The sequence below is a fragment of the Gallus gallus genome, chromosome 22 (assembly GCF_016699485.2).
Source record: "Gallus gallus isolate bGalGal1 chromosome 22, bGalGal1.mat.broiler.GRCg7b, whole genome shotgun sequence".
Taxonomy (NCBI): Eukaryota; Metazoa; Chordata; class Aves; order Galliformes; family Phasianidae; genus Gallus; species Gallus gallus.
In genome coordinates, this window is record NC_052553.1 from 2,753,741 (window position 1) to 2,780,909 (window position 27,169).

The 27,169-nt window shown below is 50.5% G+C and overlaps 4 protein-coding genes and 1 long non-coding RNA gene across 7 annotated transcripts; all 5 read left to right on the forward strand.

The window, feature by feature from the left end:
- The first annotated feature begins 4,518 nt into the window (after positions 1-4,518).
- GOLGA7 (golgin A7) lies at positions 4,519-8,344 on the forward strand. Of its 2 annotated transcripts, none has more exons than XM_040651479.2 (5): positions 4,519-4,724; positions 5,219-5,371; positions 5,746-5,847; positions 6,312-6,375; positions 7,089-8,344. In XM_040651479.2, the coding sequence occupies exons 1-4, from the start codon at positions 4,614-4,616 to the stop codon at positions 6,357-6,359; spliced, it is 414 nt and encodes a 137-aa protein (XP_040507413.1). In that variant the 5' UTR covers positions 4,519-4,613; the 3' UTR covers positions 6,360-6,375; positions 7,089-8,344. The 2 variants fall into 2 exon arrangements, with proteins under 2 accessions (XP_040507413.1, NP_001006570.1); NM_001006570.2 differs by having other exon boundaries at positions 7,092-8,344.
- Positions 8,345-8,555: 211 nt separating this feature from the next.
- Positions 8,556-10,947, forward strand: GINS4 (GINS complex subunit 4 (Sld5 homolog)). The gene is made up of 7 exons (NM_001354864.2): positions 8,556-8,671; positions 8,886-8,972; positions 9,143-9,256; positions 9,712-9,809; positions 10,124-10,212; positions 10,471-10,561; positions 10,646-10,947. Exons 1-7 carry the CDS (start codon positions 8,579-8,581, stop codon positions 10,740-10,742), a joined length of 669 nt encoding a protein of 222 aa, NP_001341793.1. The 5' UTR covers positions 8,556-8,578; the 3' UTR covers positions 10,743-10,947.
- Positions 8,556-16,929, forward strand: GINS4-PPP1RL (GINS4-PPP1RL readthrough). The gene is made up of 8 exons (NR_174093.1): positions 8,556-8,671; positions 8,886-8,972; positions 9,143-9,256; positions 9,712-9,809; positions 10,124-10,212; positions 10,471-10,561; positions 10,646-10,749; positions 15,529-16,929. It is a non-coding gene; the product is annotated as a GINS4-PPP1RL readthrough (long non-coding RNA).
- PPP1RL (protein phosphatase 1 regulatory subunit like) lies at positions 15,366-16,929 on the forward strand. The gene is made up of 2 exons (NM_204945.4): positions 15,366-15,420; positions 15,529-16,929. Exon 2 carries the CDS (start codon positions 15,572-15,574, stop codon positions 16,436-16,438), a length of 867 nt encoding a protein of 288 aa, NP_990276.2. The 5' UTR covers positions 15,366-15,420; positions 15,529-15,571; the 3' UTR covers positions 16,439-16,929.
- Positions 16,930-17,076: 147 nt separating this feature from the next.
- Positions 17,077-25,931, forward strand: GPAT4 (glycerol-3-phosphate acyltransferase 4). 2 transcript variants are annotated; one of them, XM_040651542.2, is made up of 14 exons: positions 17,077-17,114; positions 17,900-18,066; positions 18,623-19,523; positions 22,073-22,142; positions 22,440-22,737; positions 22,894-22,968; positions 23,397-23,486; positions 23,603-23,696; positions 23,913-24,028; positions 24,141-24,196; positions 24,372-24,457; positions 24,704-24,832; positions 24,914-24,993; positions 25,553-25,931. In XM_040651542.2, the coding sequence occupies exons 3-14, from the start codon at positions 19,359-19,361 to the stop codon at positions 25,659-25,661; spliced, it is 1,368 nt and encodes a 455-aa protein (XP_040507476.1). In that variant the 5' UTR covers positions 17,077-17,114; positions 17,900-18,066; positions 18,623-19,358; the 3' UTR covers positions 25,662-25,931. The 2 variants fall into 2 exon arrangements, with proteins under 2 accessions (XP_040507476.1, XP_015152890.1); XM_015297404.4 differs by lacking the exon at positions 17,900-18,066.
- Positions 25,932-27,169: the final 1,238 nt, after the last annotated feature.

Below are 27,169 nucleotides of genomic sequence, written 5' to 3' on the forward strand. Positions count from 1 at the left end.
ATTACTGCTATTAGCCAAGCAAGCGGCGCTCTCAATGGAGCGGCTGTGCCGTGATTCCACGCCGTATTTTACTTCTGTAGTGGGAGAGGGGCTTCGGAGCTGCAGACAGCAGAACCGGGGATGGGTCGGGGCAGCGTTTGAGCGCAGCGCCGGCGCCGCGGAACGGCCCCGAGCCCCGCAGCGCAGGGACGGAGCGATGAGCGCCGGCATTCGCCGCCAGAGAAGTTCCCCGGGAAGCAGCACAAGCTTTGTTTGGTCATTAAAGCAGAAAAAAGAGAGAGGGAATCCGAGGAAATGCTTGAAGCGATTAGGTGATCTTAACTCCGAGGCGCTAAACAAATGCAAAGCGGTTCCCCCCCTCCCCCGCCCAGCCCCTCGTGCGGCTGCAGAATGTAATCTCATTTCTAAACACACAATTACAGAAAATAAAAAGAAAAGAAAAGAATAATTAATTTCTGCTTCCTCATGCAAATCCTCTGACCAATCATTTAGGGATCAGGGGCAATTCAGCTTCTTGTGCAAATTCCAAGCTGAAGGCCTGAAAAAAAGCAAGTGAATGGATTTACTTTTCTAAGAACCAGAATTAACAAAGGTTCCATTTTCCACGGTTATGTGCCTGGCCAGACAGCCCTTGCTGACAAGCTCTCAAAAAACATGTGTTGGCCTGTTGAAAAGGCCCCAGTGTTGACTGACAGACAATCGAAGTGACAAATTGTTTCATTGTACTTGGCAGGGAGAGCGCGGTATTAGATAATTACAGCGAGGGGGGAAGCGGCAGGTCGCAGGTCAGAAGACACGTCTGACCCCGTTTTCTGAAAGCCCTGAAAGGAGCCTCCTCCGGGAGAGCTCCCCGCGCCCGGCGGTGATTAAGAGCTAACGAAGGCGGAGGGCAGCAGGGATCGCCCGTCCCGCCTGTGGGTCGGGTCCCATCCTCAGACCCAGCTGGCAGCATCACCCCGGGAGATGCGTTGCTGGCAGCACAAATGCAAACTTGCAGGAAAAAAACTCTTATTTTTAATGCACCATCCTTCAAACTTCTCATTCGCTCCATCAATAGGTGTGTGGAACCTTATTCCAAAATAATATGCGACAGATACCTCTGTTTTCAGGTATTCATCACCTTCATTTTGGGGGCAGACGTGGATTATTTTGCCAGAAAGCACTGCAAAAGTGCTGCATGGCTCCTGCTCAACGACAGACATTTCACTGCATGAAAACCCCTCCAAACTGCTCTCCAAAACGCCACTCTCCAAACTTAATTCAACCCATACAGGGAGCCCCGATGCTGAATCTTTCAGGCCTATAAAATGAAACAAATTGGCTCTGCGAGCATATCTCCCAATCTGAGCCACGTAAATTCATTTTGTCCTCTTGGATCCATACTGCATTTGGTGGCCTGAAAGGCTCCTTTGTTCCGGAGTCCTCCTGTCCCCTCCACCAGCCCAGGTGCTGCTCTCTGTCACATTGGGATGGAGGAGGCTCCACAGCCTCCAGCCCCAGTAGGTCCCTGTGTGCAGCAGCCCCTCGGGTGCACCCAGCAGCCCAGCACCAAGGGAAGGGGAACAGCAGCGACGTTTGGTGTTTCTCAGAGGAAGGTTCCGCAGCCCGTGGATCACAGCTGGTTTGATTTACCAGCAACAAACACAATCCTGTTCCTTGCGCTTGCCTTTTCTGTGTAACACTGAGTGTGGTACCCACCAGCACAGGTTCAAATTACCTTCCCGGGGCACAGGAACCTCCTCCTGCCCACGTGTGCTCAGCGCTAGGGGCTGGCTAGCAGCTCCCCGTGCAGCACCCCTCCAGCAGCCCAGGGAAACGCCGAGGTCTTGCTTGAGCCTGGCAGACCCTGCTTCTGCCCCTTAATGAGACAATGTATTGCTTTTCTTTAGTATTTCACTCACACTCGCTATATAGTTGCACTTATTCTGATTCGAAGATGGTGGATCGGGATAAGCTGTTAAAATGATGACCTTCTTGTGCTTGGTGTCATGAAACACTGAAACAACGAACGTATCTTTCAGAAAGAGACACATTACATGGTTACCATTTCCAGACTCGGCCTTCCTGTTAGCACAGCAAACCCAGGAGGTTCCCTCTGGTCACCGCCTTTGCCAACTTTTTTATTCCAAAAGCTCATTAGCGGGTATCTTTACATGAAGATCCAGACACCCTGAAAATATGTATTTTTTGTTTCTATAAACTCCAGTAAAATCGCAGTTGGATCAAAGTTTGCATTCAAAAGCACATTCTTCTAGAATATTTTATATGCGCATAAAACATCTGAGAAAATCTTAACGTCACGATCTTAGCTGTTCTCACATTGCAAGCAGCTAAAGGTTAAGGAAACGCAGTCCATCTGGCACAGCATTTTAAGCAGATAATTTCTGAGAGCACTTCAGGCAGGTGGGGGCTGCAGGAATGGAGCTCAGCCACACTTTGTCCCCACACTGCTCCAACTGACCGGACGCTTCCTGCAGAAGGCGCAGGGGTTGTTTGTTCAAGCAGACCCATCAGGTGTTTATTAGTCTTCATTATGGAGTGCTAGAGGGTTAATTAGTTCAGGCTGATCCTACGGGGGGAGGGGGGACAGAGATCACAGCAGCTGATACCCGGGTTCCTGGGACACTCACCACTCAGACAGATCTCCCTTTTTATTCTTATTTTTTCCTTTTTATCTCCTCCCTGAGCAATTTAAGGGTGTCATTATCACATTTGCAAACTGCTTAGCACAAAGAAGAGCCCTCCTCCGGGCCAGAGGGGTGCCTCTTCTCCAGCTGCCGCCCCTGGGCTGTGTGCTGGGGACAGTGACAGCACTGTTTACTGTCTTTTATCATCACAAAATTGTTAGTTTTGTCTGGAGCACGACATGGCGGCTGCTTATTATGCTCTGTTAAAACTAAACAAAATAAATCATTCCTGTATTTGTTTCCTCTGTGTTGATTTGTGGCGTGGTTGGCAGGGGACAACAAATGCTTCATAAATCTCAGCAAGGCATTGAACCCTACGGATCAGAGCCCATGCAGCACTCCTGCACAGCACTTGGGGCTTTGGAGACGAGGGGCGATGGAGAATGCTCCTGACCACCAGCATGCTGCCTCAGCCATTAAATGCCCTTCCATTAAGGCCTGAGATCACCCAGCTTCAGCTTCCAGTTGACCTCAGTATATACACATTTTGCTTGCTTTGATCAGAACTCTGCTCTCTTTGTAAATAATTCCACTCTGTGGGAGTGGGGTAACTTGCAGCCTCACAAGCCTCAGCCACCAGTACTACCCAACACCCACAAGCCCTTGTACCAAACTCCAAGCCAGGCATAACAGCTACAGGCCATCTTCCCATGGAGGGCTGAAGTCACCTTGCATCAGCCAAGAGAAATCCAAAGCCAAAATTGCTTTGCTAGAAAAGCAAGGCTGTGTTCTCCCTGCTTTATGAGGCACGGTCCACCCATTTCCAGCTGTCGCTGGTGTGCAGCACTGGCATCCCGCTGTGCACAGGGCATGGCAATGGGCAGTCCAGTGTCCCGATGGACTCTGCTGCTCCCAGCTGAGGACTTAGGGTTAATGTTTCCTGCTGCTCCGCACTGAATACATCTTTGCTGTCAAAAGTCCTCTTGCAGAGAAAGGACAGCACTGCACCACACTCTGATGTGGTGCGAATGAAGCAGCCTGACGAGGTCAGTGTGCAAATGGAGAATTGCGAACGTTGAAAGCATAGGATTGGAGGAAGGCTTGAAGCTCCGGGGTGGCCCCAGCTTCCTCCAGCTGTGCCCTTCATGCAACCCGGCTGCATTCCTACCCACAGCCCTCCCAGAGCCTCCTGGACAAAGGCAAAATGCAAGCACAAAAATACATATTTAAAATTGTGTGCTGTAGGTTGCAGACAGCTCAAGGCTATTTACAGCACAGAGAAATGCAGTAAGGAAGCTGGGCAACACTTTGCTGTATTATATCTTAAAACAATGGATGTAGGCATGGTGGTGGGATGTCCTGCAGGCATCACGTGAACACACATCCCCATGGCAGATGCCCCTGCCATAGATAATGTTTGCATTCAACTTGCCTTCCATTTTTCTACACGGCATTTTTATTTAGTAAAAAAAAACAGCCCTTTATTACTGCAGAGTAAAACTGTATAACTGTTTTCCTCCTGCCTTGCACCCCCAGCTCAGCGCGCGCGCGCGGATACGCGGGGTGGGGCGGGGCGAGGGGGCGGGGCCGGGGGTGGGCGGGGCCGGGCTGTGCCATATGAGTTCGAGGCAGGAGGAGCTGGGCTGTACCATGCCAACGTACGTTGGGGGTGTGTGCCAAAGCGGTGCCATCCGTGAGGGGCGGTGGCAGAGGTCACGAGGTCTGCGCCTCAGCTGTGATTGGAGGGGGGATCGCCACGCAGCCAATAGGACGCAGGCAGCGAGTGCTCATGCGTGAGTTTGCCGCTCTGTTTCGCTGCGGCGGGGGCGCTTGCGCACTGCCGCTCTCTGGGCCTGATGAGGCGACGGCGCATGCGCGGAACGTCGCTTCCGCCTTTTCCCCGGCCCGGAGCCTACTGGCCGCCTTTGCGACAGCCTGAAGTGAGCGGCGGCGCCCGCGGGAGCGGAGCGAGGCGGCCGCGGTGCGATGAGGCCGCAGCAAGCGCCCGTGTCGGGCAAAGTGTTCATCCAGCGTGACTACAGTGGTGGGACACGCTGCCAGTTCCAGAGCAAGTTCCCGGCCGAGCTGGAGAACCGGGTAAAGCGGATACTGTGCTTTATCTTGTACTCCCCTGCCTTTGTTGCTTGTACTGCTTCACAGACCTCGCCTGAGCAGTGCTACAGAAGCAGTAAGGAGTTACTGCTGATCTCTGGAGTCACCTGGTCTGCTTTTTCATGCTCTTCTTAATCTAGCAGCCTGTTGTGTATTAAGAAAGCTTTTTTTTCCACTTGGTGGAACTGCACTTCATAGTTATTTTACTGGTAATCGCTTTGTGTTCAGTTAGTGTGGGAATTCTGACTTGATCTAACCACTGGGCAAATATTCAACAGAGAGTTTCAGGCCTGTAACTCATGGCGTCCTCTGGACTTTGCTCTAAACACAGTGGCTGTTTAAAATGTCAGTAGGTGATGTTTCTGTGGGGGGGAAGAAAGAAAGCATGGAAATAGCAATAAGTGAAGGCTGTTATTAGAAGATATTGATGAGTTCTGAAGCGTGAAGGGTGTGATGACTAAATCTGATTTCTCCTTCAGATTGATAGGCAGCAGTTTGAAGAGACTGTCCGAACGCTGAATAACCTTTATGCTGAAGCTGAGAAACTTGGGGGCCAATCCTACCTTGAAGGGTGTCTGGCCTGTCTGACTGCCTATACTATCTTCTTGTGCATGGAAACACATTATGAGAAGGTAGGTTTCTTTTGTTTTTCTTCTTTCTTAGAAGGCAGTATATCCTACAGACTCCAGATGATTTATTTCCTTTTAGGTTTTCTGTGACTTGTACTATCATTGTATAAATTCCATATAGACTCTGGATCTTACTACAGGGTGACTTAGCATGTGCAGACAAGTTTGTCTGATATGAGTTACGTGAGCAGTGTAATATTTTCTGTACATCAAGGAATAATGCAATTTCTGTCTCTAGTGGGTATTGGTGCTCCTATGCTGAGTTCTCCTAATATTGTTATATTTGTGGTATTGCTGGGCTATGGCTCTAAGGTAGGAAAACCTAATTAAGAAGCCTGATTTCATAAACCGTGACTTCTGTGTTGTTCTATTATCAGGTTCTAAAGAAAATTGCCAAGTTCATTCAGGAACAGAATGAGAAGATCTATGCTCCTCAGGGCCTCCTTCTGACCGACCCCATTGAAAGAGGACTAAGAGTTGTATCCTTGTGTGGTTTCTAAGATTGTTTCCTAATTTGTCAGTCTACAATATGCTACCTGTTTCTCTGTTACTGTGGCGTCCTCTAGTCATGCTTGATCTGTGATACTGCAGAATATATGATCAGTCTCGTCACTCTCAGTTGTGTGCTGTCCTTTGGTCAGATATTCATACTTCTTTCTGTTGTGTAGCTTTTCCCAAGATTTAGGAGAAGATTGCAAGGTTCACAAGCTCTTTGTATGCAGCATCTTGTGTTCTTGTTGTTGGAACAGTCCTGACCTGCATAGGTGACTGGTTTGATCTGACAAGTCAGGTGTGCTGTTCTGTTTGCTTTGTAACTCTGAAATTAATCTTGAAAAAGCAGCTATGAAGCAAAAAGATCAAAAGTTCTAATATCGTAACGATTTTTCACCTTTGTTTTTGTAAACTTCTTATAGTGTATTTCCCTAACAGCCTTTCTACGCAGATTGAAATTACCATTTATGAAGACAGAGGCATGAGCAGTGGAAGATAAAACTGTGGAGTCTCAGGTACATATCAACGTTACAGTAGATGCCAATCTCAACTTTCTTTTTTGTGCTCAGAGTGGTAGACTCTCTCCTGCTGAAACAGAATATTTATCGAACTACAGTGTGTAATCAATGGCTTTTTACTTAAGTCTTGTGTGGTGTAGGTCTTCTGAATGTGTAGCAATATATGATTAATTTTATGCTGCTGAATGTTAAGCCAGTTCAAACAATAGCAGATTTAACTTAAACAGTCAAGATTTGAATTTGGTAAAATATGCATAAACTTAACTTGGACTGTATTAAGCCCAAAATGGCTTTCTGTATTTAAAGAGTCTTTTGATTTTCCGCCCCCCCCCCCCCCCCCATCCCAAGGTTTTTCTGGCATAAGCTTCTGAACAGAGAAATATAAGACTTGGTCTTAAATCTCAACTTTAAAACAAAGCACCATTTAAATGCTTATTTTGGTTTTCTAAACAATTCTCAGACTGATAGCATAAGAGATGAAAAAATACTTAAGAAAATCATTGATGGCGCTGTACTACGAACTGTTCTTCCTATACTGCTGTGGAAGATGCACCTTTTCTTTTTGAACATTTTTAGAGGGACCTTGTAGCAAGCTCTATTTTAGAAGCTTTTGTGTTTCAAACATCTGTGAAATCAAGGTCATAACCCATGTTAAGAATCCCCTTGTATTTTGCCTGGAAATCAGTTCTAACGTGTAACTTCTTTTCTAGCAGACAGCTCAACAGTGGACTTGCTGTATCAGTTCCCCTACCTCCTACTTTAGAGCATCATTCCTCTTTCTGCTGCCAGATCCACAGTGCCATTTTCTACAGGGACTGACTTCCTAAAACTACTCCACGTGGTGTGACCCAGCTGGTCAGCATACATTTTGTGGCAAATTATTGAGCAGTGAGATCACTGTTAAGTTTCTCAAGAAAAGAGCAGAAATGGTGAAGCTGCGTACTCTTCTGACAGAACCGCTTAGCCCGACAGAAGTCTAGTCATGTAAATGTGGTGCTGTTCCTCCCTACTTCTTAAACTTTCTGTACATCGATTGGGCTTTGGAAACCTACAAGTCAGAGTGGAACTTTACAGAAGAAAGGCTTTCCCTCGAGTTCAGTATTGCAGTGAGGGATACATGGTGCCTCTTCCTGGTGAGAAGTGACTCAAGGCAACAAGCATTTTAAGCTTCCTGTACTGTTTCTTATGGAAAACTAGAAGGCAAAGTGTTTCTTGTTTTAATGTTTTGGTTATTCCTAGAAGAGAGGGAGGAATAGCTGGACTTCATTCCTGGTGTTTTTTCTACTGCTGTGTATGTGCTGTTATTGTATCTGTCAGTGCTGATCAGAAGAGGGAGTCTATTCTTGGATAAAACAGGAAGTACAATAAAATGGATGCTGAACCAATAAACGTAACTCTTCCCCTACTCTGATTAATATGTGAAGTGTAAAACTGTTTCTTTATGAATTTATTATAACTTATAGGAAAATGCTGATTTGACAAACTTAGCTGTTGTGTAAGATGGTTTCTTAACTCTTGTTTGCTGGCACGCTGTTGAGAAGTAGAGCTGTGCGTTACTCCGTCTGTTTGTGCATTAACATTCCTCAGCAATAGCTAAAAGCACGGTTCCTAGAAACCTGGTTGGTTTCATCCTTTCCTCTTGTATCCTTTTCCCGTCTCAAGGATTTGAGTTCTGAGCGCCATTATCCAATTGTGGAAGGAATTCAAGAACTTAAACTGAGAAATTCTACAGAACAGATGAAGTGTTTTGGCTTTTGGTGGTGCTGTAGGTGCTACTGCGTCTGAAATTCCAGGCTTGTTCCTCAGCCACTGGTTTCTGTTTGTTTGTTTTTCTTTTTTTGAGATTTGTTTAACATTCTAACTGTATAAAACTTGGTTTTCTAAACTGTAACAGTGGTTGCCTTTCATGTCTGTTGCAATACTGGCAGAAGTGCTAATGGATCAGTAAATTTTTTCTTAAACTGTGTCTGTCTCGTATTTAGTAGCGCTGTTTTGCAGCGCTTTTATCTTTGTATCGCGAGAGGGTAAAAGCACATCCAGCAGGCGGAGCGGGACTGTACCGCACTGCACCCCGCGGCCGCCATTTTGTCACGGTTCGCGCCTGCGCAGTGGAGAACATCCGGGTCGCATGGAGCGCCTGCGCAGTAGGGAACATCCGGGTCGCGCGGAGCGCCAGCGCAGTGGAGCTGCGGCTGTTGGGATGGCGGCAGCGGGCGGTGAGGAGCCGGACTCGGACGACGGCAGCGAGGAGCTGGTACTCACTCCATTACAGCTCATCCGCAGCCTGGAACAGGTAGTGCGGCCCAGGGATGAGCCCCGAGGCTTCCTGAGGACCTTTTAGACGATCGGCAGCTGGGGCTGTCCGATGAAGGCGCGGGGAGGCTGATGGCCAGGCCTGTGGGACCGCTGGGCTGGAAGGGGCGACTTAGGGCCGGGGTCCCGCCTCCTGATGCTTAGTGCACGGTAGGAACACTTTTCGCCTTTGCTTACAGCGTGTCTTCTCCTAGGCCTGGCTGAACGAGAAATTTGCCCCCGAGCTGCTGGAGAGCAAGCCTGAGATCATTGAGTGTGTGGTGGAGCAGCTGGACCACATGGTGCGTGCTGCAGCGGGGGGAAGATGGGGGGAGTGCTTCTGAGCCTTTGCAGTGCTCGTTCCTGAGAAGAGCACTGGGAAATGTAGTCAGTTTTTGTTTTCCTTACATGCAAAATGGTCTTCTTTGTTTCTTGCTGTTTGGTGTTTCAGCCTTTTCAGTTTTCTTTGCAGGAGGCAAACCTAAAACGGGCAAAGAAAGGAGACTTGAAGGTCAGCGTCCACCGCATGGAGATTGAAAGGATCCGTTATGTGCTCAGTAGTTACTTGCGGTGTAGACTCGCGAAGGTAATACTGTACAGAGCATAGAAAAGGTTTACTTCAGGAGTGATTCCTAGCCCGTTTTATTTTATCCTGCTTTAGCAAGGTGCTTTGTTAAAAGTACCCCATCTCACTATCTGCAGTGCAACCCAAAGGATTTCAGACCTTGGGCATGCTTTTCTGTTGTGGACAATCACAGTATTGCACTGATGTTCTGTTATAATGGCATGTTTTTTTGTCTAAGCCAAGGTGCATGATCCTCCTGGGTCCTGTCACATACACATGTGTCTGTGTAGCTTTAAGACCCCGTCTGACTGTATTGTTACTAAGTAAGAAGCAGTGTTTGGGCAGGCATGTGTTTACTACATGCACCTGTTCAGGAGAGGATCACTTGTAAGGGAAGTCTCTGGAGGATTTTAGGCACTGAACTACCGGAAAATTGGGTTTAAATCTTTTTTTTTTTTTTTTTCTTCCAATGACAGATAGAGAAGTTTTTCCCACATGTGCTGGAGAAGGAGAAATCTCGAGCCAAAGGAGAGCCTTCCATTCTATCACCAGAGGAGTTTGCCTTTGCTAAGGAGTGAGTGGGCTTTCAATGCATCTCCATTCCTTTGCATGGGGTACAGAACTTGCCCTTGTGTTATACTGAGTAGTTCTTAAGCCTTCGACAAGGTTGAAGTAACATTCAGGTGTTCAGCTTTCCTTACCGACAAGGAAAGAGCTAAAATGAAGTTCTTCTGAGTCTGTAGCATGCTTAACATCTGAACCAGTTCTGTCAGTGGGTTGCTTGTAACTGGGTGACCAGGAGGTGTCACCTGTTGGCACTTTTGAGCAAATGCTCTCCATGCAGATCAGGCGATGCTCCAATGTTGTGGGTTTTTTTTTTTTCTTCAGGTACATGGCAAACACCGAGACTTATCTGAAAAATGTGGCCCTAAAGCACATGCCGCCCAACCTGCAGAAAGTGGCCCTCTTAAAATCAGGTGAGTACAGACATACTACAGGCACTCTGGAAAATTCTTGCAAATGAGGTATGGAGAAAGCTCTGGGCTCATGCTAGCCACCTCCATCTGCTTTTTTCTTAAGCTGGGGCAATGCAAACTACCTCTTAACAGAAATGTCTGGCATTCCCTTTGTTGGCAATGCATTTGTTGCCCATAATACTCCTTTCTTCACTGAGCATTCTGCAGAGGAACATGAGTGAGTGCTGAGTGTGTACTCTGAATCTGTTGTATGTGCAGTCCCGAAACCCAACCTGGACTCTTTCGTGTTCTTGAGAGTGCTGAAGAGGCAGGAGAACATCCTGGTTGAGCCAGAGACTGATGAGCAGAGGTAGGTGGTCCTTCCACACCCAGTGCAAATGAACAAGACTTGTTTCACAAAAGCAGCTTAACACCACGCACCTGCCTCTTTCAGAGAGTACACCATTGATCTGGAGGAGGGCTCACAGCACCTGATCCGGTACAAGACCATTGCCCCGCTGGTGGCCTCAGGAGCAGTGCAGCTCATCTGAGCGAGTGGTGAGCACTGAGGTGGGGTTGTGCTGCCTCCTGAGCGTGGCCCAGGCCCAGCCAGCAGGTGGCAGTGAGGGGGGCTGGGCTGGGCTGGGTGCCCCACAGGGTGTGGCTTGGAGAGGGCTGGCTGAGGGTAGCAGCAGGACTGGGAGGTGTATCTTTGAAAGCATTCAAAGTGTTCAAGTAAACCAGCAAGACATCTTCCCCTCTGTGTTTGCAATGGGCTTATTCCCCCCCTACATAATCAAGCTCTTGATCGCTTATGACATACTTGGAATACAGCCACGCTCCTTTCGCCAAGTGTTGCTCAGTGAGGGCAGTCTGTCATAGCACTCACAGGGCTTTGGCAGAGCCCTGCCATAGTCCCTTTGGTGTCCCAAGGGATGGGTGAGTGTGGACAGCATTTCTCGAGATCTCAGACTGGTTTGACAGCGGATGTGTACAGAGCACATATATCTTCAGAGGTGAATAATGCCTTTGTAAATGCAAGGGTACACTTTTTTAAACCTTATGTATATGTATTCTTGCCCCAGTGTAGTGCTGTTTGTTAAATTAGGCTATCAAGTGAAAATTGGCTGATGGAACGGTGTGGCAACTTGTTGTGTAAACTCCACCTTTCCCCATCAGCTTTGATCTCGTCATAGCCTGTACAACTGTGGATGTTGTGCAAGTGCCCAATTGCTCTGAGGTGAACTGGAGGGATACTTCTGCACCACCTTAGCCACATGATCCATTGAGCAAAAAACACACATGAAGGTATTTGCTGGCAGAGCAAATCTTGATTATCGCACAAGGAGCAGGAAGGTTTGGGAGCAAATTAAGGATGGAAACTGCAACTCAGAGAGAACAAAGAGAATGCCATGACCAAGCAAGGGAGAGCCCTAGGATCATGTGAGAGATGCTTAACTCCAGCTTGTTACCAGCAGTAGGAAGGGAGGTTGGAGAGCTTACCTAAAGTTTGTTGTCTTCTGTCTCTCCCAAAGTATTGCCTGGAAGATGGCCATGAGCTTAGGAATTCAGTTTGTCTGCTTTGAAGGATAGTTACACAGGACAAACAGCAAGTCTGTCTGTTCTTGGAACATCCCAAGTCAGAATTTACCTTGCAGATGGAATAAACTTTGTTCTGCCTGTGCAGCTTCTGTCCCAGTGTGGACACAGTTGTCCACAATGCCTTCTAACTTGTCTAGAGAGAAGTTACACTGATTTTTTTTTTTTTCCTGGTGTTCTGGCAATAGTAGCACTGTTCCCATAAAATATCTACCGTTGCTATTTCAAGTATCTCAGATTTGCCTGCAGTGTAGGGCTGGATTTGGAATTCCTTCTTGGCCTTTTGTGCTGATAGTGGCTTTTCTTGCATGGTCCAAGGAATGAGTGCCTACAGGAGCCTTGGACATCGGTGTTTTCTCTGATCAGGCTGTGACTCATACAGTTGTGATGTAAGCTTTGGGAATGTCAAACAGCGTTTGTAGGTTTGTCACAAACCTTCTTAACCGAGCAACTGATTAACACTTAGTAGGTCTTGATAATGCCCATGTACAATTTGTATTTCATTCCACTGTTGTGTTAAATGCACAAGCTTTGCACAAAACCAATATCAGAGCAGATACCGCACTGAAGATTTAAATGCTGCCATTTCACCTTTTGAAATTCCTGGATGTTGATCAACTCCAGCCAGGGGAATGGAAGGCCTTCCTGCTTTTCTGGCCTTTTCTGACCCCCTTCTTTGGTCTGACAGACTTCAGGGAGATTACAACACAGTTACAGCTAATCCTCAGGCTTGAGGCTGCCTTTGTCAGTGAACTCCAGGGCAAATGGGGCCCTTGATACAGGATGGTCTGCATGATCAGCAGCTGAGGACTAGAAGAGCTCTGAGGAATTCTGTAAGCTTGTGGTGCTTTCATGTTGCTCAGAATGGTAACAGAGTACAAGTTTGGCAGGCCTATCCCAAAGCAGTCTCTTGCTGCAGGGTGAGAACAGAAATTGTCTTGATTTTTGCCTTACCTCCTGTGCTTTATATGTTAATTCACATTACTTTCTATAAGGCTAGCATTCTACCTTTGATTTCTGCAGCAGAGCGTTCAGCTCTGTGTGCAGGGGAAACTTGGATCAATAGCACCAAGTGCAAAATGACAAGGCAGAGGGCATATTATGGAAAGCTTCAGTGTGTAGTTGGTTGAATGCCTTATTTAAGAATTGTGGTGACCGGTTTCACTAAAATGGAGTAACTGTAATGATGGGCTTGGGATAAAGCAGCTTTCTGCTGTGTGCTCTCTGAAGATCCTCCTTCCAGAGAATGTGGGGTTCTACTGCAGTCTCTGCTTGTAGTTTTGAGGATGGAAACTGTTGAGTTACTTTGTGCTGATACAAACGCTGGGGTAAGGGACACAAGCAATTCCTTCACTTTGATTCCATGGGGCATAAGCTCCTTTTGCCCTGCTGACCCTCATGCGTTTCTTGGCCCCCTGCTAGTGCAGCCTGGTACCTGTCAGGTGTGTGGACAGCCTGGCTCACTTTCCTTCAGGACAGGGCCTTCCTTGCACCGTACTCTGTGGGGAACAGGCTGGTGCTCCTCTGAGGTACCCCTTTCACTGCCAGGCAGGGTGTGACGCAGTGCATCTTGCAGTGCGAGTGGCTTTGCATGTGTGGTTTATAGTGTTCCTAATGAATCCATTTAGATAAAGTGGATTCTTTTTTAAGTATAGACGTTAAGAGGAAGTTGTGTTTAATCCTTAGGAATCAGTAGCACACACCTCTGCCCGGCCCTGAAGAAAGGGCTTTGGATTGTACCCTGCTCATGCCTATAGCTCAGGCAGCCTCTCAGAGGTGACTGAAGCTCCCAGTCAAAGTCATTCTTAATCTCCTGCTGCAAAAACGTGCTCCAAGAGCTGCTTGGAGAACGTCTGTAAGACTTTCTCCTTAGCCCTATTTAGTTTGACTGAATAATTGTCCAAGCAGCTAGTACGTGCCCTACCATTGCATCTCACGTGGCAGCTGCAACGTGAGCATCAGGGGCCCATGCCCTGTTCTAAAAACCAGTTCTTCACCAGAGCTGATTTTTCCTAGAGTGCCTTGAGCACAGCTCCTTTCTGGAGTCTGACAGCCAGCAAAATTATTGCAGGCTGTGCAGGATTTTTCAAAATGGCTGTTGGGCTGGAATCGGTCAGTCTAATAGTGAGGCTTTGTCAAGGAATAGCTGCTTTTGGCTTGTACATTCAGATGGAGGGGAAGACTCATTCATCCACCTTAGTCTGTGCCTATGATGAGAATGCACAGAGTGGGAGCAGCTTCTCTGGGGGCTGCTGTAGCCATTGGCCTGAAATATATTGCCTGTTCTCTGTTCCTTCCAAGGTGTTGATAACTTGGGTTTACTGTGCAATTAGCTCTAAATGCAAAGTGGATGGATGGTGAAAGAGGTCATAGGGAATGCACTGGTTGTGGGTTGTGATTCCTCAGTTTAAGCTGGATCTGCTCTCCTGAGTGCAGGAGAAATGTGGAGTAAGTACTTAAATTAGTAGGAACCTTTTTCCATGTCTGTTGTGGCTTAGTTCTGGCAAAAAAAAAAAAAAGTCAATTTGCCATCATGTTTCTGGGAGATGTTTGCATTTGTAATTTGGGCAGGTGCTGCCACAGTTACCTATTGCAGGGGTGAATACAGTGTGGCTTGTCCTCCACCACCCCTTCCTGCAGGCCCTGCCATACAAGTGTATCTGGCTCCTGGTTACCCCCAAAGGGCTCTGTTGTGCTCACTCCCCATGCAGGAGTGTCTGACCAGCAGTGACCTGAGTGCCACACATCCTTGTAGGGGAGAGTACAGCTTTGTCTCTGATGTTTTTTGCCGACTGTGGTCAGGGCTGAACTATAGGCTTTTCCCAGCCATGCACAGAATTCAAGTTTGCCATCCAGGGTGAGAAGCATCTTGCATTGCGAAGCAGCATTCAGAAGCAGTGGCAATGGAGAGCTGTGTATAAATACTGATAGATAGGTTGTGTCATGAGCTGATCAAGATCTGTGCTGTCAGCAAGAAAAATCAGGTCTGCTTAACCTAAATGGCTAGACAGCTCTGGAGAGATTAGTAGGTAGTACAGGGCAGGGGTGATCTGACTTAGGTGACAGTCATTTCTATCAAGGAGTCACATGAGAGCTAAATAGTGAAGGTGATTTTGAATGCGAGTGTCAGGGCCATTGCAGTGTGCATCGCAGTGCAGAGGGATGTGGTAAGAAGCCTCTGAGTTGGGTTTGTTTTGATGCAGTGAGTCCACAGTCTGGGATTTTCTGTGCTCTCAGACACCCTGGAAATAGTTGTTTCAGAGTAAGCAGTTGAAAAGAGATATATGAAAGCAGTTCAAACCTCCCAGTGCTGAACACAGCGTGAGAGAAGCACACTTCCTCCTGTAGCTTCTCGCGGACAGCTGGGGGCGGCCCGGCTGTGGGACTCGCAGCGTGCGGGGCTGCCGCGGACGGGGCGGGCGGGCGGTGGCGCCGCTGTGCCGGGGGGGGGGGGGGGGGGGGGGGGGCTGCAGCCTTTGGCCCTCATTGGCCGCTCAGCAGCGCGTTCCCGGCGCCTATTGGCTGCTGCGACAGCCGTGGGGTGTCCCGGCCGCGGGCGCTTCCACGGCTCCATTGATCGCGCGGCGCCGCCGGTGGAGGGATCGGACGGGACGCGATGAGCTGCGGCGAGTGAGCGCGGGTGGGGCGGGCGGAGGGAAGGGTGTGGGCTGGGGCTGGGGCTGCAGCCCCAGCTGTCCGGCAACCAGGGCTCACTGCCTGATCCCTCTTCACCTCTAGGCTTTTCCAGGTCTATAGCACACGAGCTGTCACTCCTCCAGCCATGCCTGTGGACCTGGCCATGCGGCTCTGCCTGGGCCACTCACCCCCTATTCGCAAGCTGCTGAATTCCTATGAGGAGCTCCGGGGCAGCCGGGGACGCAAACCCCTCCGCTCGTGTCTGAACCTGAAGCAGAGCACAGATCATGAGCCTGAGTGGAGAGAGAGCACCAAGAGCTCCAAAAGTCAGAAGAAGAAGAGGGTGGTGTTTGCTGACATGAAGGGGCTCTCGCTGACAGCTGTCCGATTCTTCTCAAAGATTGAGGAGGACCTCTGTGATTTGCAGCATGCTCTGTCAGACCTCACCTGCTTCCGGCCCAGGCTCCGGGACTCGCACTCAGAAGTGTGCAGGTATGTGCTGGACTTCCCACAACCCTCTGCAGACTATGCAACCTTCCGCAGCCGCCTGCTCAGCAACCTGGTCTGCCTGGAGAGCTGCCTGATCCAGGACCATGCCCTGTCTGGGACAGTGAAGGTCAGAAACATTGAGTATGAGAAGAAAGTCCTCGTCCGCATCACCTTTGATGGCTGGAAGAGTTTCCGAGACGTCTCCTGCCAGTACATGCATAGCACATATGGCTCAGCAGACATGGACACCTTCTCCTTTGAGCTCTCCCTTCCCAAGCCCTCCAGCTCCTGCAAGGCCACAGAGTTCTGCATCTCCTTCCGCTGTGGGCAGAAGACCCACTGGGACAACAACCAGGGGAAGAACTACAAGATCTACCATGTGGGTGTGACCCGCTCACCCTCCCATGCTGTGAAGAGTGCCAAGGGGGCCCGGGAACACCTTGGCACCTCCCGGGCTGCTGCCCTTGTCCTTTCTCACCTGCAGAGCTGGCGGCATTCAGAGCCCCAAGCCCCGTACTGGTAGGGAGGTGCTCTGGGGGGGGCTGTAGGTCCCTTATGTCCCTGCTTTGGTACAAGGACCCTTGCGGGGTGATGGGGGCAGTGGCAGCAGCAGCAAGTGCTGCTCCCAGCTCTTTTAGCTCCTCCACGAGCCTGGCTGGGCTATGGTACAAGCAGCTGCTGGGCTTCAAACTGGGTCCTGCTACATCGTCGGCTGGGAGCCGTTTCAGTGAAGTTCCTGCTGGTGCGTCCTCGAGGAAGCGCTAGTGTGAGAGTACGGGAGTGACAGCGGGACGAAGTGCGGCCCCTGAAGGCCGCTTCCGGTGTGAGCCTGGGGCGCGATCAGCGGGGCGCGCCTTGCGTGCAGCCGGAGGGGGCGGCTCGGGGCTGTCGCCGCGGAGCAAACGTGGAGGCCGCAGGCGGATGTGGCGGGCGGGACGAGGCTGCTCAGTGCCGCGGTGGGGCGCCTCGGGCCGGCCGCGCTGTTACGGGAGGCAATAAAGTGACGGCACGGTGCGAGTTCGCCTCTGATTCCGGCGCGGTGGGCGGGGCGCGGCGCCCCCTGCCGCCAGGGACGTGTCCGGCGGTGCTGCGTGCGCGGCCCCGCGGGAGGTGTGGTGACGTCAGCGTACGCAGGGCGGAGACGCGGCGCGCACGGCGTGTGGCGGGGGCGGAGCTGGGCCTGGCGGCAGTGGTGGCAGGTGAGTGCGTGAGCGGCCAGGCCCAGCCCGGCGCTCCTCCTCCCCCGCCGTCCCGCTCCGGTCCCGGCTTCGGTCTCCGTCCCGCTGCGGCCGGCGGAGGAGGTGGAGAGACGGGGTCGGGCCCGACCCGCCCGCGGACCGTTAACCGGCGCCCGCGTCAGGGAGCGCGGCCTCCTCCGTGGTGCGGGCCGCGCCGTAGCGCCCCCGCGCGCGGTGTGAGCGACCCGGCTCCGGCCCCCGCCCCTCCCCACCGGCAGCCGCTGCCAGCGCGCACAAAGGTCGCCGCCGGCCCCGGCCCCTGCCCGGATTCGCTGCGCCCGTGGGCGGTGTCCCGTAGGCCGTAACAAAGCCGCGAGGAGCGCTCCCGGCCACGCCACCCTCGGGTGACCGCGTTGGGTGGAAGGGCGCAGCTTCAGTCCCCGAGCGCGGGGCCCGACACGAGATCGGGGACTGCCGGACTGAGTCGGGCACCGCACGTGGCTGCTGGCGCGTGGGGCCAGGGCACGGCAGTGACGCAGCGCAGGAAACGTGGAACTGAGCGCCTCGCGGGACTGCGAGCCGCCGGGGCCGGTCCGACAGTGACAGCTCTGGCTGATGGACGGTCACGTGTGTGGCTGCTGAGCTTCTGCTCTCAGGGAGTAGTTTATAGAGGCGTTTGTGCTCTTTTGAAGCAGTAACGCTGCAGTGCTAGCAGCTGCAATGCTCTGTATGTAGAGGGGAGCAGAATGGTATTCTCACCTTTCCCTGCTCCTCTGAGTTCAAGCACTGTTCCATCCCACCCTTAGGCTGACACCGTGCCCTCTGGCAGCAGGCAGAGATTGTATCTGGAGGGAGTTCTCCCCTGAGCCGACGCTCCAACTGGTGTTGGTCTCATGCAGACCTGTTCTGCCAGGTCATCCCCTGCGAGGGCTGCAGTGCTGTGCGTTGACCTTTGACTGCTCCCCGTGTCCCGGTGAGTTCCACTGTGGCTAATCATCATCAGTAATTCTCCCCTTGGGCTAACTTCCTGTCATGCATTGTTTGTAAAGCTGCCCTGTGTAAGCAGTAGGTGAGCCACGCCCCAGGAACCTGTGTACAGGGGTAGAGGAAGTGATTCCTTCCCAGGAATCCAGCACACAACTGGCTCCCTGAGCTTGGATTCCTCTGAAATGAGAGAGGTGGTGAGGGCTCTGTCATTCAGAAGGGTTTTCTGGTACTTCATTGTCTCTTTTCCTGTACTTGGGACCTGTTAAGAGACACTCAACATCCTGTGCTCCAGAGTGGCTCTGGTCGCAGCCACTCAGTTCGAGGTTTGTCTGGGAGGAAGCACAGGACGTATATCTGATGTTGTGAAATGGAAGCTGGAGTACCAGTCTGAGTCTGAAGCGTCTCAGGAGCTGCTTGGAGTGATGTGTCCTTAGCCTGAGCACTGCCTTCGTGGTTTCAGCACCCACTGTCCCTGGCCTCCTGCCATTGACATCTCTGAGTTGCGTGACTTGCCTGACTTCAGTTTCTCTTTCCTCCTCTAGTGCTGGTGGCATGTGAGTGCCTGGTCTACCAAGAAGCCAACGCACTGTTTGGAGAGCTTTCCAGGGACACGGGTTTCATTTGAGTCAGTTGCAACTCTTCAACGTGAGTCGATGCCAGGAGCCTCTGAAATTAAACTTGTTACAGGCGTCATGTGAGGATCTGAGCCAGTAGCTGTGTCGCCCTGGAAGGAACGGTAATAGCTCCACATACAGTAGGCTCCTGCAAGTGCCAGCTCCCTCAGTTTCCTCCAATGCAGGCTCAGAGATGGACTTCATCTTGTCCCTGTGAGGAGATTCTGCATACGCTCAGCAGCCTGAGACGAATTCTACTGCCATTGTCTTCAGAAGCTGCTCCTCAGCAGGATTTGCTCAGCAGCGCCGTGGGAGAGCCTGTATTCACACAGTTGTTCCAGGACAGTACTCTCTGCAAACCCATGGAGGAACCTGCCTGCACACTCCATCTTCTTTGAGCTCCTTAACGTGCACTGTTTGAACTGTTTGGGACTCCTGGCAGTATTTGCTTGTTTTCCCAACCTCTCTCCCAGATACTGTTCGTTCCCTCTCTCACAGAGCCCAAAAAGGATGTGAACTTTGGAATGGGGTCTGTGAGCAACAGCGGACTCAGTGCATTTGTGAGACTATTACTGAATAATAGGAGAACTGTTTAACTGCTGCAGGCAGCCTTCCTGTTTGGCTGCAGGGTCGCAGGGCACCAGCCTTGCTTGGGCCCTTCATCATGTTCCTCCTGCTCCCCTTTGACAGCCTAGTTGTCAATCTCTTGGGAATCTCCATAACTGTCCTCTTCACTCTACTCCTGGTTTTCATCATTGTGCCAGCAATTTTTGGAGTCTCCTTTGGCATCCGCAAGGTTTACATGAAGACATTATTGAAGATTTTTCAGGTAAGTCATGTTTTCAGAATTTTCTGTGCTGAAGAGTGTTCACAGTGTCTCATCAAGCGTATTAATGTTAGGAGGAGAAGCTTTTACCTTTCTGTTGGGCACAGCAGACAACAGGGGCAGGAGTATGGTTTGCTGTTAATGTGCTGGTGCCAGATGACCTGCTGCAGTCATCTCAGCCAAGTGCAATTATTGGACTTCTGTTCACAGGTTGTGGTTTTTTTTTCTCTGTGGTTTAGCCACTGAATCTTCAAATGAAGTAGTAGGACAGCATAGCCCATAAGTATGTAAGTAGTACAGAAGTACCAGGGGATGTGCTGGGAGCAGGTGTGTGCTTGGCCAGGTTAATGTCCCAGGCAAGACTGAGTGCTGTTATAGTTCGGTATGGAGGGAAGCCAAAAGGGGTGTAAGATGTGATGGAGAGGAGCTACAGTCAGTGGGCTGCTCATTTCCAGTACGTTTGGATGAAGCAAAAGCAGGCAGCAAGGTGGAATTGTATGTGCTGCAAGCCCTGGGCAGTCTGTGGCCAGAACACAGAGCTCCCACTTCTCAAAGTGCTGCCTGCTTATCTGCTGAGCCCAGCAGCCACAGCTGGACCTGCAGCCTCTGAGGACAGCAGCAGTGCTTGCTGCTCCTCTTGGCACAAAAAAAGCCAAGTGGAATTTTCCAAGCTGGGGTCATGCTGTTCCCCTGGCTGCCTTCAGCAGACTTATTTCTGGGCCATCTTAGCTAGTGCCTCTCCTTGAATCAAGTCCCTGGTGAGACCAGGATTTTTGCAAAGCTTCCAGTAGAGAAAACCCAAACCAACCCAAACCTGGCAGCCCAGTGAAAAGTAATAAGATAGTACTGTGCATAGCAGGGAAGTTTCAGGCTTTTAAATGTGATGTCCAAACTGCTACAGTATTCAGTACAGCTACTACTCTAGGATCAGAGCTGGTCTTCTCTGGGAGCATCTATGTACTGGCTGGCTGGAGACGGCAGCCCTGCAGCTTGCTATGTTCAGCACTTTATCCAAGTCCTCCCAAAAGTTTGTGGTGTGAGGGGGAAGACCCAGTGCTTTGTGATGTGCTTCATTAACACTGCTGTCTGAAGATCTGGTTTTCAATTTAGTGACTGAACTGAGAGAAAAAATTAATAAGCATTTTGTCTTATCTGAAATGGAACATTTTGTTTTACTGTAATTATTTTTCCTTTCATTCGATGAAGGAACATTTAATCTCAGCACATTTTGGTGTTCAATTTTGCAACTGTTTTTCTGAGAAGAAATCTATTTCAGCTTTTATTAAAGAATCTTTGTAGTGGGAGAGAGGAGTGCTCTGGCAGAATGTCTCATAGGTTGATGTGGCTCAGTGGCTGGGTCTGGTCATTCAGAATTGTATGAAGAGTATTATTCACAAGAAATATTTTTCAAGTTCTTGAGGCTGGTGTTGCAAACGCAGCCCGGGAGGAAGCACCTGAGTCTGGCAACTGAGGGGGCTGTGGGGCCCGGGGTGGCAGCCACACACCTGTGTTGGTGGGGAGACCTGCCCACTGCTTCCCATGTGGCAGGCTGGGTTTTCTGCCACCATGGTCACTACTGTGGAGCTGGCAAGGAACGTGCCTGCTGTGCAGGATGCCCCACTCCTGTTGGGTCAGAGCTTCTCTTCTGCCTTCTCCTGGGATGGCAGTGTCTGGATAATCGTCTGCAATCCTGCAGTTCCTTCTACTGGCAGAGGAGGCTGCTAGATGAGCTAGAAGCTCCACCCACAATTAGCATTCGCACATCACTGCTTTCTCATCTAATGGTGTCATGGGTTGAGACTGGGAGCCCTGGTGTTCCTGGCAGTTTCCGTTTCTTCATGGATGACTGATGGAGTAACTGAGGGTGTTTGTCTGAGGGTGCTTGCTGCTGCTGTTTCGAACTGACTATGAACTGAGAAGCAGTAGAGAGGAATCCCATCTCCTCATGAGGCTGGCATGATGTGCTTAGCAGCAGCCTGAAGACACAGTCTCTGCTTTGAGTTTGGAGGAATCCAATAGTGGAAAATAGTGCTGGTCCTGTTGTCTGCTTGCTGAGCTACATCACATTCCAGCCCAGCAGGAGGGCATGCAGGATGCAAGGTTCATCTGGAGACTGTGCAGTCACAGCCACATGCAATTGGCAGCAGCCTACAGGAGGCTGTGGAAAGTCTTGCTGTACCATTTCACCACTGAGTACCATTCCACCTTCTGGCACTCATTCTTCCCCTGGGGCTCTACTGTGCAAAATGGTATACAAGTGTGTGCGTGCACATTATGTCTTTCCTAAGTGCTGGTCACCTTCCCATTACTCCTCTTGTTCCATTATACACAAATCTCTGCTGTGAAAACTTTCTTCCCAGCCTAATGTCTGCTTCCACTTCAATTCAGCTGCGTATTCATCACTTACACAGTTCTGTATGGAAGCATCCTGCTTTCATCTCATTTGGTTCCCTTAAGCATAGTTTTCCCCGGAAGCCAGCTGTGAATCAGAAATAGTAGCAAGTGGAGCTGCAGGCTTTGACAATCTTGTTTGCTGTGTGTGTCTCTTGCAGTGGGCAACACTGAGAATAGAGCGTGGTGCCAAGGAGAAGAACCATCCACTATACAAGCCCTATGTCAATGGTAAGATCCTGCCATTCTTGAGCACATCTGAAGTTCAAATTTCTGTGTGGTAAATGTAGTGTTTCTCAGAGCTGAAGTGTGATGGGATGCCCTCTCTACGTAGATGGGTTGGCAGTAGATGTGGAAAGGTCCAGTGCATGGGGGACCCAGGGCAGGTTTCATGTCTAGGTAGCTGGGAGGGCTGGAGGAAGGAAGGGAGACTTGTGGAGGGTGGGTCCGCAGAGGTCCCGCTGGCCCTTGGCTGTCTTTTAGCAGGCAAGTCATACTTTGCTCAGAGCTGCCTGTGGCTTGTTGCAGGTATCATTGCAAAGGAGCCAACATCACTGGAAGAGGAGATCAAAGAGATCCGTCGGAGTGGCAGTGGCAAAGCCCTGGACGCCCCTGAGTTTGAGCTCTCAGATATCTTCTATTTCTGCCGCAAAGGCATCGAGACCATCATGGATGATGAAGTGACCAAGAGGTTCTCAGCTGAAGAGCTGGAGTCCTGGAACCTGCTCAGCAGGACCAACTACAACTTCCACTACATCAGTCTGCGCCTCACTGTACTCTGGGGACTGGGTGTTCTCATCCGCTACTGCTTCCTTCTGCCCCTCAGGTGGGTGCTGCTGCAGAAACCTGCCTGTGGCCTGTTCCTGGTGCATCTGGTCCCCCAGCTCACAGACCCTGCTTGACTTGGCTGGGAGAGACAGGGGAGTGATGGGCAGGGCCTCTGGCCTGGATTTGCTAGCACGTAGCTTCCCTCTTTCTGCAGGATAGCCCTGGCGTTCACTGGCATCAGCTTGTTGGTGACTGGTACTACAGTGGTGGGATATTTGCCAAATGGAAGGTGAGTTTGCCTTTGAAAGAAGTGACAGGCAGCTCCCTGTGCTGTTTTGAGACCTGATAATAAGGAAGTTTTCCTGCAAGGCCTGTCTCTTCTACATGGTGCAGATGAGGCAGGTGATCCTATCATCTGTAGCCTGTCAGGAATGTATATTCTACTATTTCAAATAAAAGGCCTAGATGTAAACATTAAGCCTGTGACAGAGCTCTTAGCCCAGGTCTCTGAAAGGAGTAAAAACAGAGAAGTGCAAAGGCAAAAGTTTGGTTCTCATGCGATATGAATCAGTAACCAGCAACCAGCAAAACCCAGGAGGAGATGTGTTTATGTGGTCATGATGTGAAGTCTCAGTGGGATCTCATGAGCTCAGACAGCTGGGCTGAGTGACCCAGATGTGGGCAGCTGGGGCTGATGGTCTCTCTTCTGGGCGGCAGGTGTAAAGAGTTCCTCAGCAAACACGTTCACCTGATGTGTTACCGGATCTGCGTGCGTGCCCTCACGGCCATCATCACCTACCATGACCGGTAAGGCAGCACTCTCTGCTGCAGCCTTTGTCCCCACTGGCTGCATCATGCTGTGCCTCTTGCAGGTCTCACTCTTCATTCCTCTGCCCTAATCTGTGCCTTTGTTTTGCATTTAGAGAAAACAGACCCCGAAATGGAGGCATTTGCGTGGCCAATCACACATCCCCCATTGACGTGATCATCCTGGCCAGTGATGGCTACTATGCAATGGTAAGGTCTGCACCCCAACTATGCCTGCTTTCCATCAAGCTTGACCTCCCCTGGGGCTTGCTGCATCTTTACTTTTAGACCCTGGAACTTTTCCTCTCAGCCTTACGAGGACTGGGGTAGAAAGATGAACTTCAGCTGAGCAGTGAAGCTGTAGGAGCTGCCTTGACCTTCATATGTCCCCAGGTCTTGTAACTTACGTTTTCTCACCCTGTTCAGGTGGGTCAAGTCCATGGAGGGCTCATGGGTGTGATACAGAGAGCCATGGTGAAAGCTTGCCCCCACGTCTGGTTTGAACGTTCGGAGGTCAAAGATCGTCACCTCGTTGCCAAAAGGTGTGACAGCTGCTAGCTGCAGGGGGCCTCTGGAGGCTGGGAAAGGGTTAGGGGCTGCTGTGTGGATTGCCAGGACAGCTCCCATGATTATTGGTGACTCTCTTCTGTTTAGGCTCACAGAGCACGTCCAGGACAAGAGCAAACTGCCTATTCTTATCTTTCCGGAAGGTGAGTTGAGGAGTTTTGCCAGGCAGGCACAGTGGCCCTCCTGTCTCAGTGATGTTACACATTTTGTGCTCACACAGAGGAGGGTTTGGAGTGTCAGGGGCAATTGCTGGATGCCTGTAGGTGTATAGCTTAGACTTCTGGACTGACTTGCAAAGACTGTGCTTGTCTCTTACAGGAACCTGCATCAACAACACATCTGTGATGATGTTCAAAAAGGGGAGCTTTGAAATTGGAGCCACAGTTTACCCTGTAGCCATCAAGGTATGAGAAGGCAAACATTTTTACAGCAGAAATAGTTGTCTGCTTACAAGGTCAGTCTTGATAGCCCAGTATTGGCACTGCTGGTTCACAACAGCCTGGTCCTCAGACCATGGGATGTGGGGACGCTGAGGTTACTCCATGTGCAGTGGGGGAGGGCTGGCCTGTAGTTGGACTTGATGTAGAACTGGGAGCCTCAGGGAAGGTGCACCCATTACCTGACGTTCATAAGTTTTCTTTCCTCCATAGTATGATCCACAGTTTGGAGATGCCTTTTGGAACAGCAGCAAGTATGGCATGGTAACCTACCTCCTTAGGATGATGACCAGCTGGGCCATTGTCTGCAGTGTGTGGTATTTGCCCCCAATGACCAGACAGGTAAGTAAGGAGAACCTGCCCTGTCTGATCTGCTGCCTGTTCGGCCTTTTGCTCTGTCTGAACAGTGTCATCTTCCTACAGTGTGATGAGGATGCTGTCCAGTTTGCCAATCGAGTGAAGTCAGCTATTGCCAGGCAGGGAGGCCTTGTGGATCTGCTCTGGTGAGTCTTGCCAGACCTTTCTCCTCCTAGGTCTAGTGTTCTCTGTTCCTGGGTCCTGATATGTGTTTGTAAGCTGCAAAGCTAAGGTTGTGTCTCGCACTGGGCAGAGTAGACCTGTGTAGAAATGGAGGTACATGTCCAAAACTGCCCTTCTGTAGTCAAGACCATATTTTGACTTCTGTTCTGTGTGTTGGGCACCAAAATTTCATTCTCTGAATGCAGCTTGCTCTGGGATGCCCCAGTTCTTACTTGATGTTGCTCAACAAAGCGTGTGAAGCTTGAGAACCTCTCTAGTCAGGCATTGAGATCTTTGGAGCCTGAGAGGTTGAGGACCGCTATAAGAAGCGTGCTGCAGTGGTACTGGATGTGCTGAGCACCGTGCAGGGCTGTGTGACATTCTTGGCAGAGCGTGAGGTGAAAGGAGCCGCCTCTGTGAACAGTCAGCCTGCAGTATGCCCTGTCAACCTAGGGGACACATGCACTCCAGCCTGCTCAGAGCAGCACCAGCTGCAGTGTCAGTGTGTTCCTTTAGCTCCATTGTGAATGATTCTTTTTCTAGGGATGGAGGTCTAAAGAGGGAGAAGGTGAAAGATACATTCAAGGAGGAGCAACAGAAACTTTACAGCAAAATGATTGTAGGCAACCATGAAGACCGGAGCCGCTCCTGAGTCCTCTGTCTCCAGCACTGTTACCTGGCCAGAGCTCTCTGCCTCCAATGTGAGCCAGGTCTTGTCTGAAGCAGCTCCATTTCTTTGGACTTTGGCTACTCCGGAGCTGTTTGGACTTACTCCTTCATCTCCTGGCTCTTCTTTCTTGAAGGCGCTATTACTGCCTAGAGTCTTCAGGCCCTGGGCAACTCTTGGCACAGATGCCTTCTTGTTACTGTTACAGTGAAGCCCCTTGCAGGGGCAATATTAAATGAAACACTTCTGGTGTCATATGCTTCCATATGGTGTTTACAGGCCCAGGGGGAGGGCTGGTGTGTTGATGTGCATGTGTGTCAGTCACAAGTCTCCCACGGCACAGAAACGGGTGAGCTGTGCTCAGATAAGCTGCCTTGACAACCAAGGGAATCTTATAAGCCTCTGCCTCTCATGGCTGCAGCACAAAATGCGTACGGCTGTTCCAGTCTTCAGGCTCATGGAGCTTTTCCCTGCCTCAGGTCCTCTGCACTGAGCCCCCCAGGTGTGTCCTGCTCTGAGTGGCTCTGGAGAGCCACAGGGTGCCCAGGTTGTGCCATGCCCCCTTGTCGCCCCTGTGCTGAGCTGCGGTCAGGCATGCTGCACCAGGCTGTGGACATGAGCATCGCTGCTCAGTTGGGGCTGGGTATGCAGGCTCCCTTCACCTTTCCCCAGCCACTTTTCCCTGAGCACTCATCACACCCAGCGCTCCAGTTTTCCAGGTCAGAGGAACAGGGCATTGCCTTTGGCTGGGCAAATAGCTGCACACAGAGGCAGGGGCTGTGCCAGGAGCAGGTATTGCCATGCCATAGTACCCCTGCACCCAGACTGCAGTTGCCTGCCAGTCTGCCTGTAGTGGGCAGCTGTCTCTGTCGCAGGTGCTGTGGTGGCAACAGCAGTCTGTGGCTCCTGGCTGCCTCTGTCCTCCTTGTTGTGCTTGGAGCCATCTTCATGGTCCTGCTGTTGCTGGGATGCTGCGCAGCAGGCTGGGCAGGTGAGCAAGCACGCATCCATCTTGCCTCAGCTCCCCCTCCCTGTGCACCCAGTCAATATGTCTCTCTCCGATGGGAAAGTTAATAAATTTAGCTCTAGATTAAAAGTATTGATCATTTCATTTGTAAGCGATAAATAACCGGGGGGAGCGTAGGGCAGCCCTTGGGGTAGGGGCTGCCAGCCCCAGCAGCAGCAGCCGTGCAGCCCGTTGGGGCCGGGGGCCCTCATATGCATTCTGCCCAGATGCTGGCATTGATTTGCTATTAGTCTCTCCACACCACCCAGTAGCACATCATTCCCGGAGCCGCTATTAATGGCCTTTTGATAAATAATCACTTGTAAGTCAATAAATTTTTATTAAACAGTGTGGCGCTTTGATTTATGAAAATCCGACGGGGTTTGTCTGGGAGAAAAGGGATGTGGAATTGAAGCGGAGCTGCTATCCATCTGCCTGCCAGCCCACCCTGCTCACGCTCACACTCCAGAGTAGTGCCCGGTGAGGA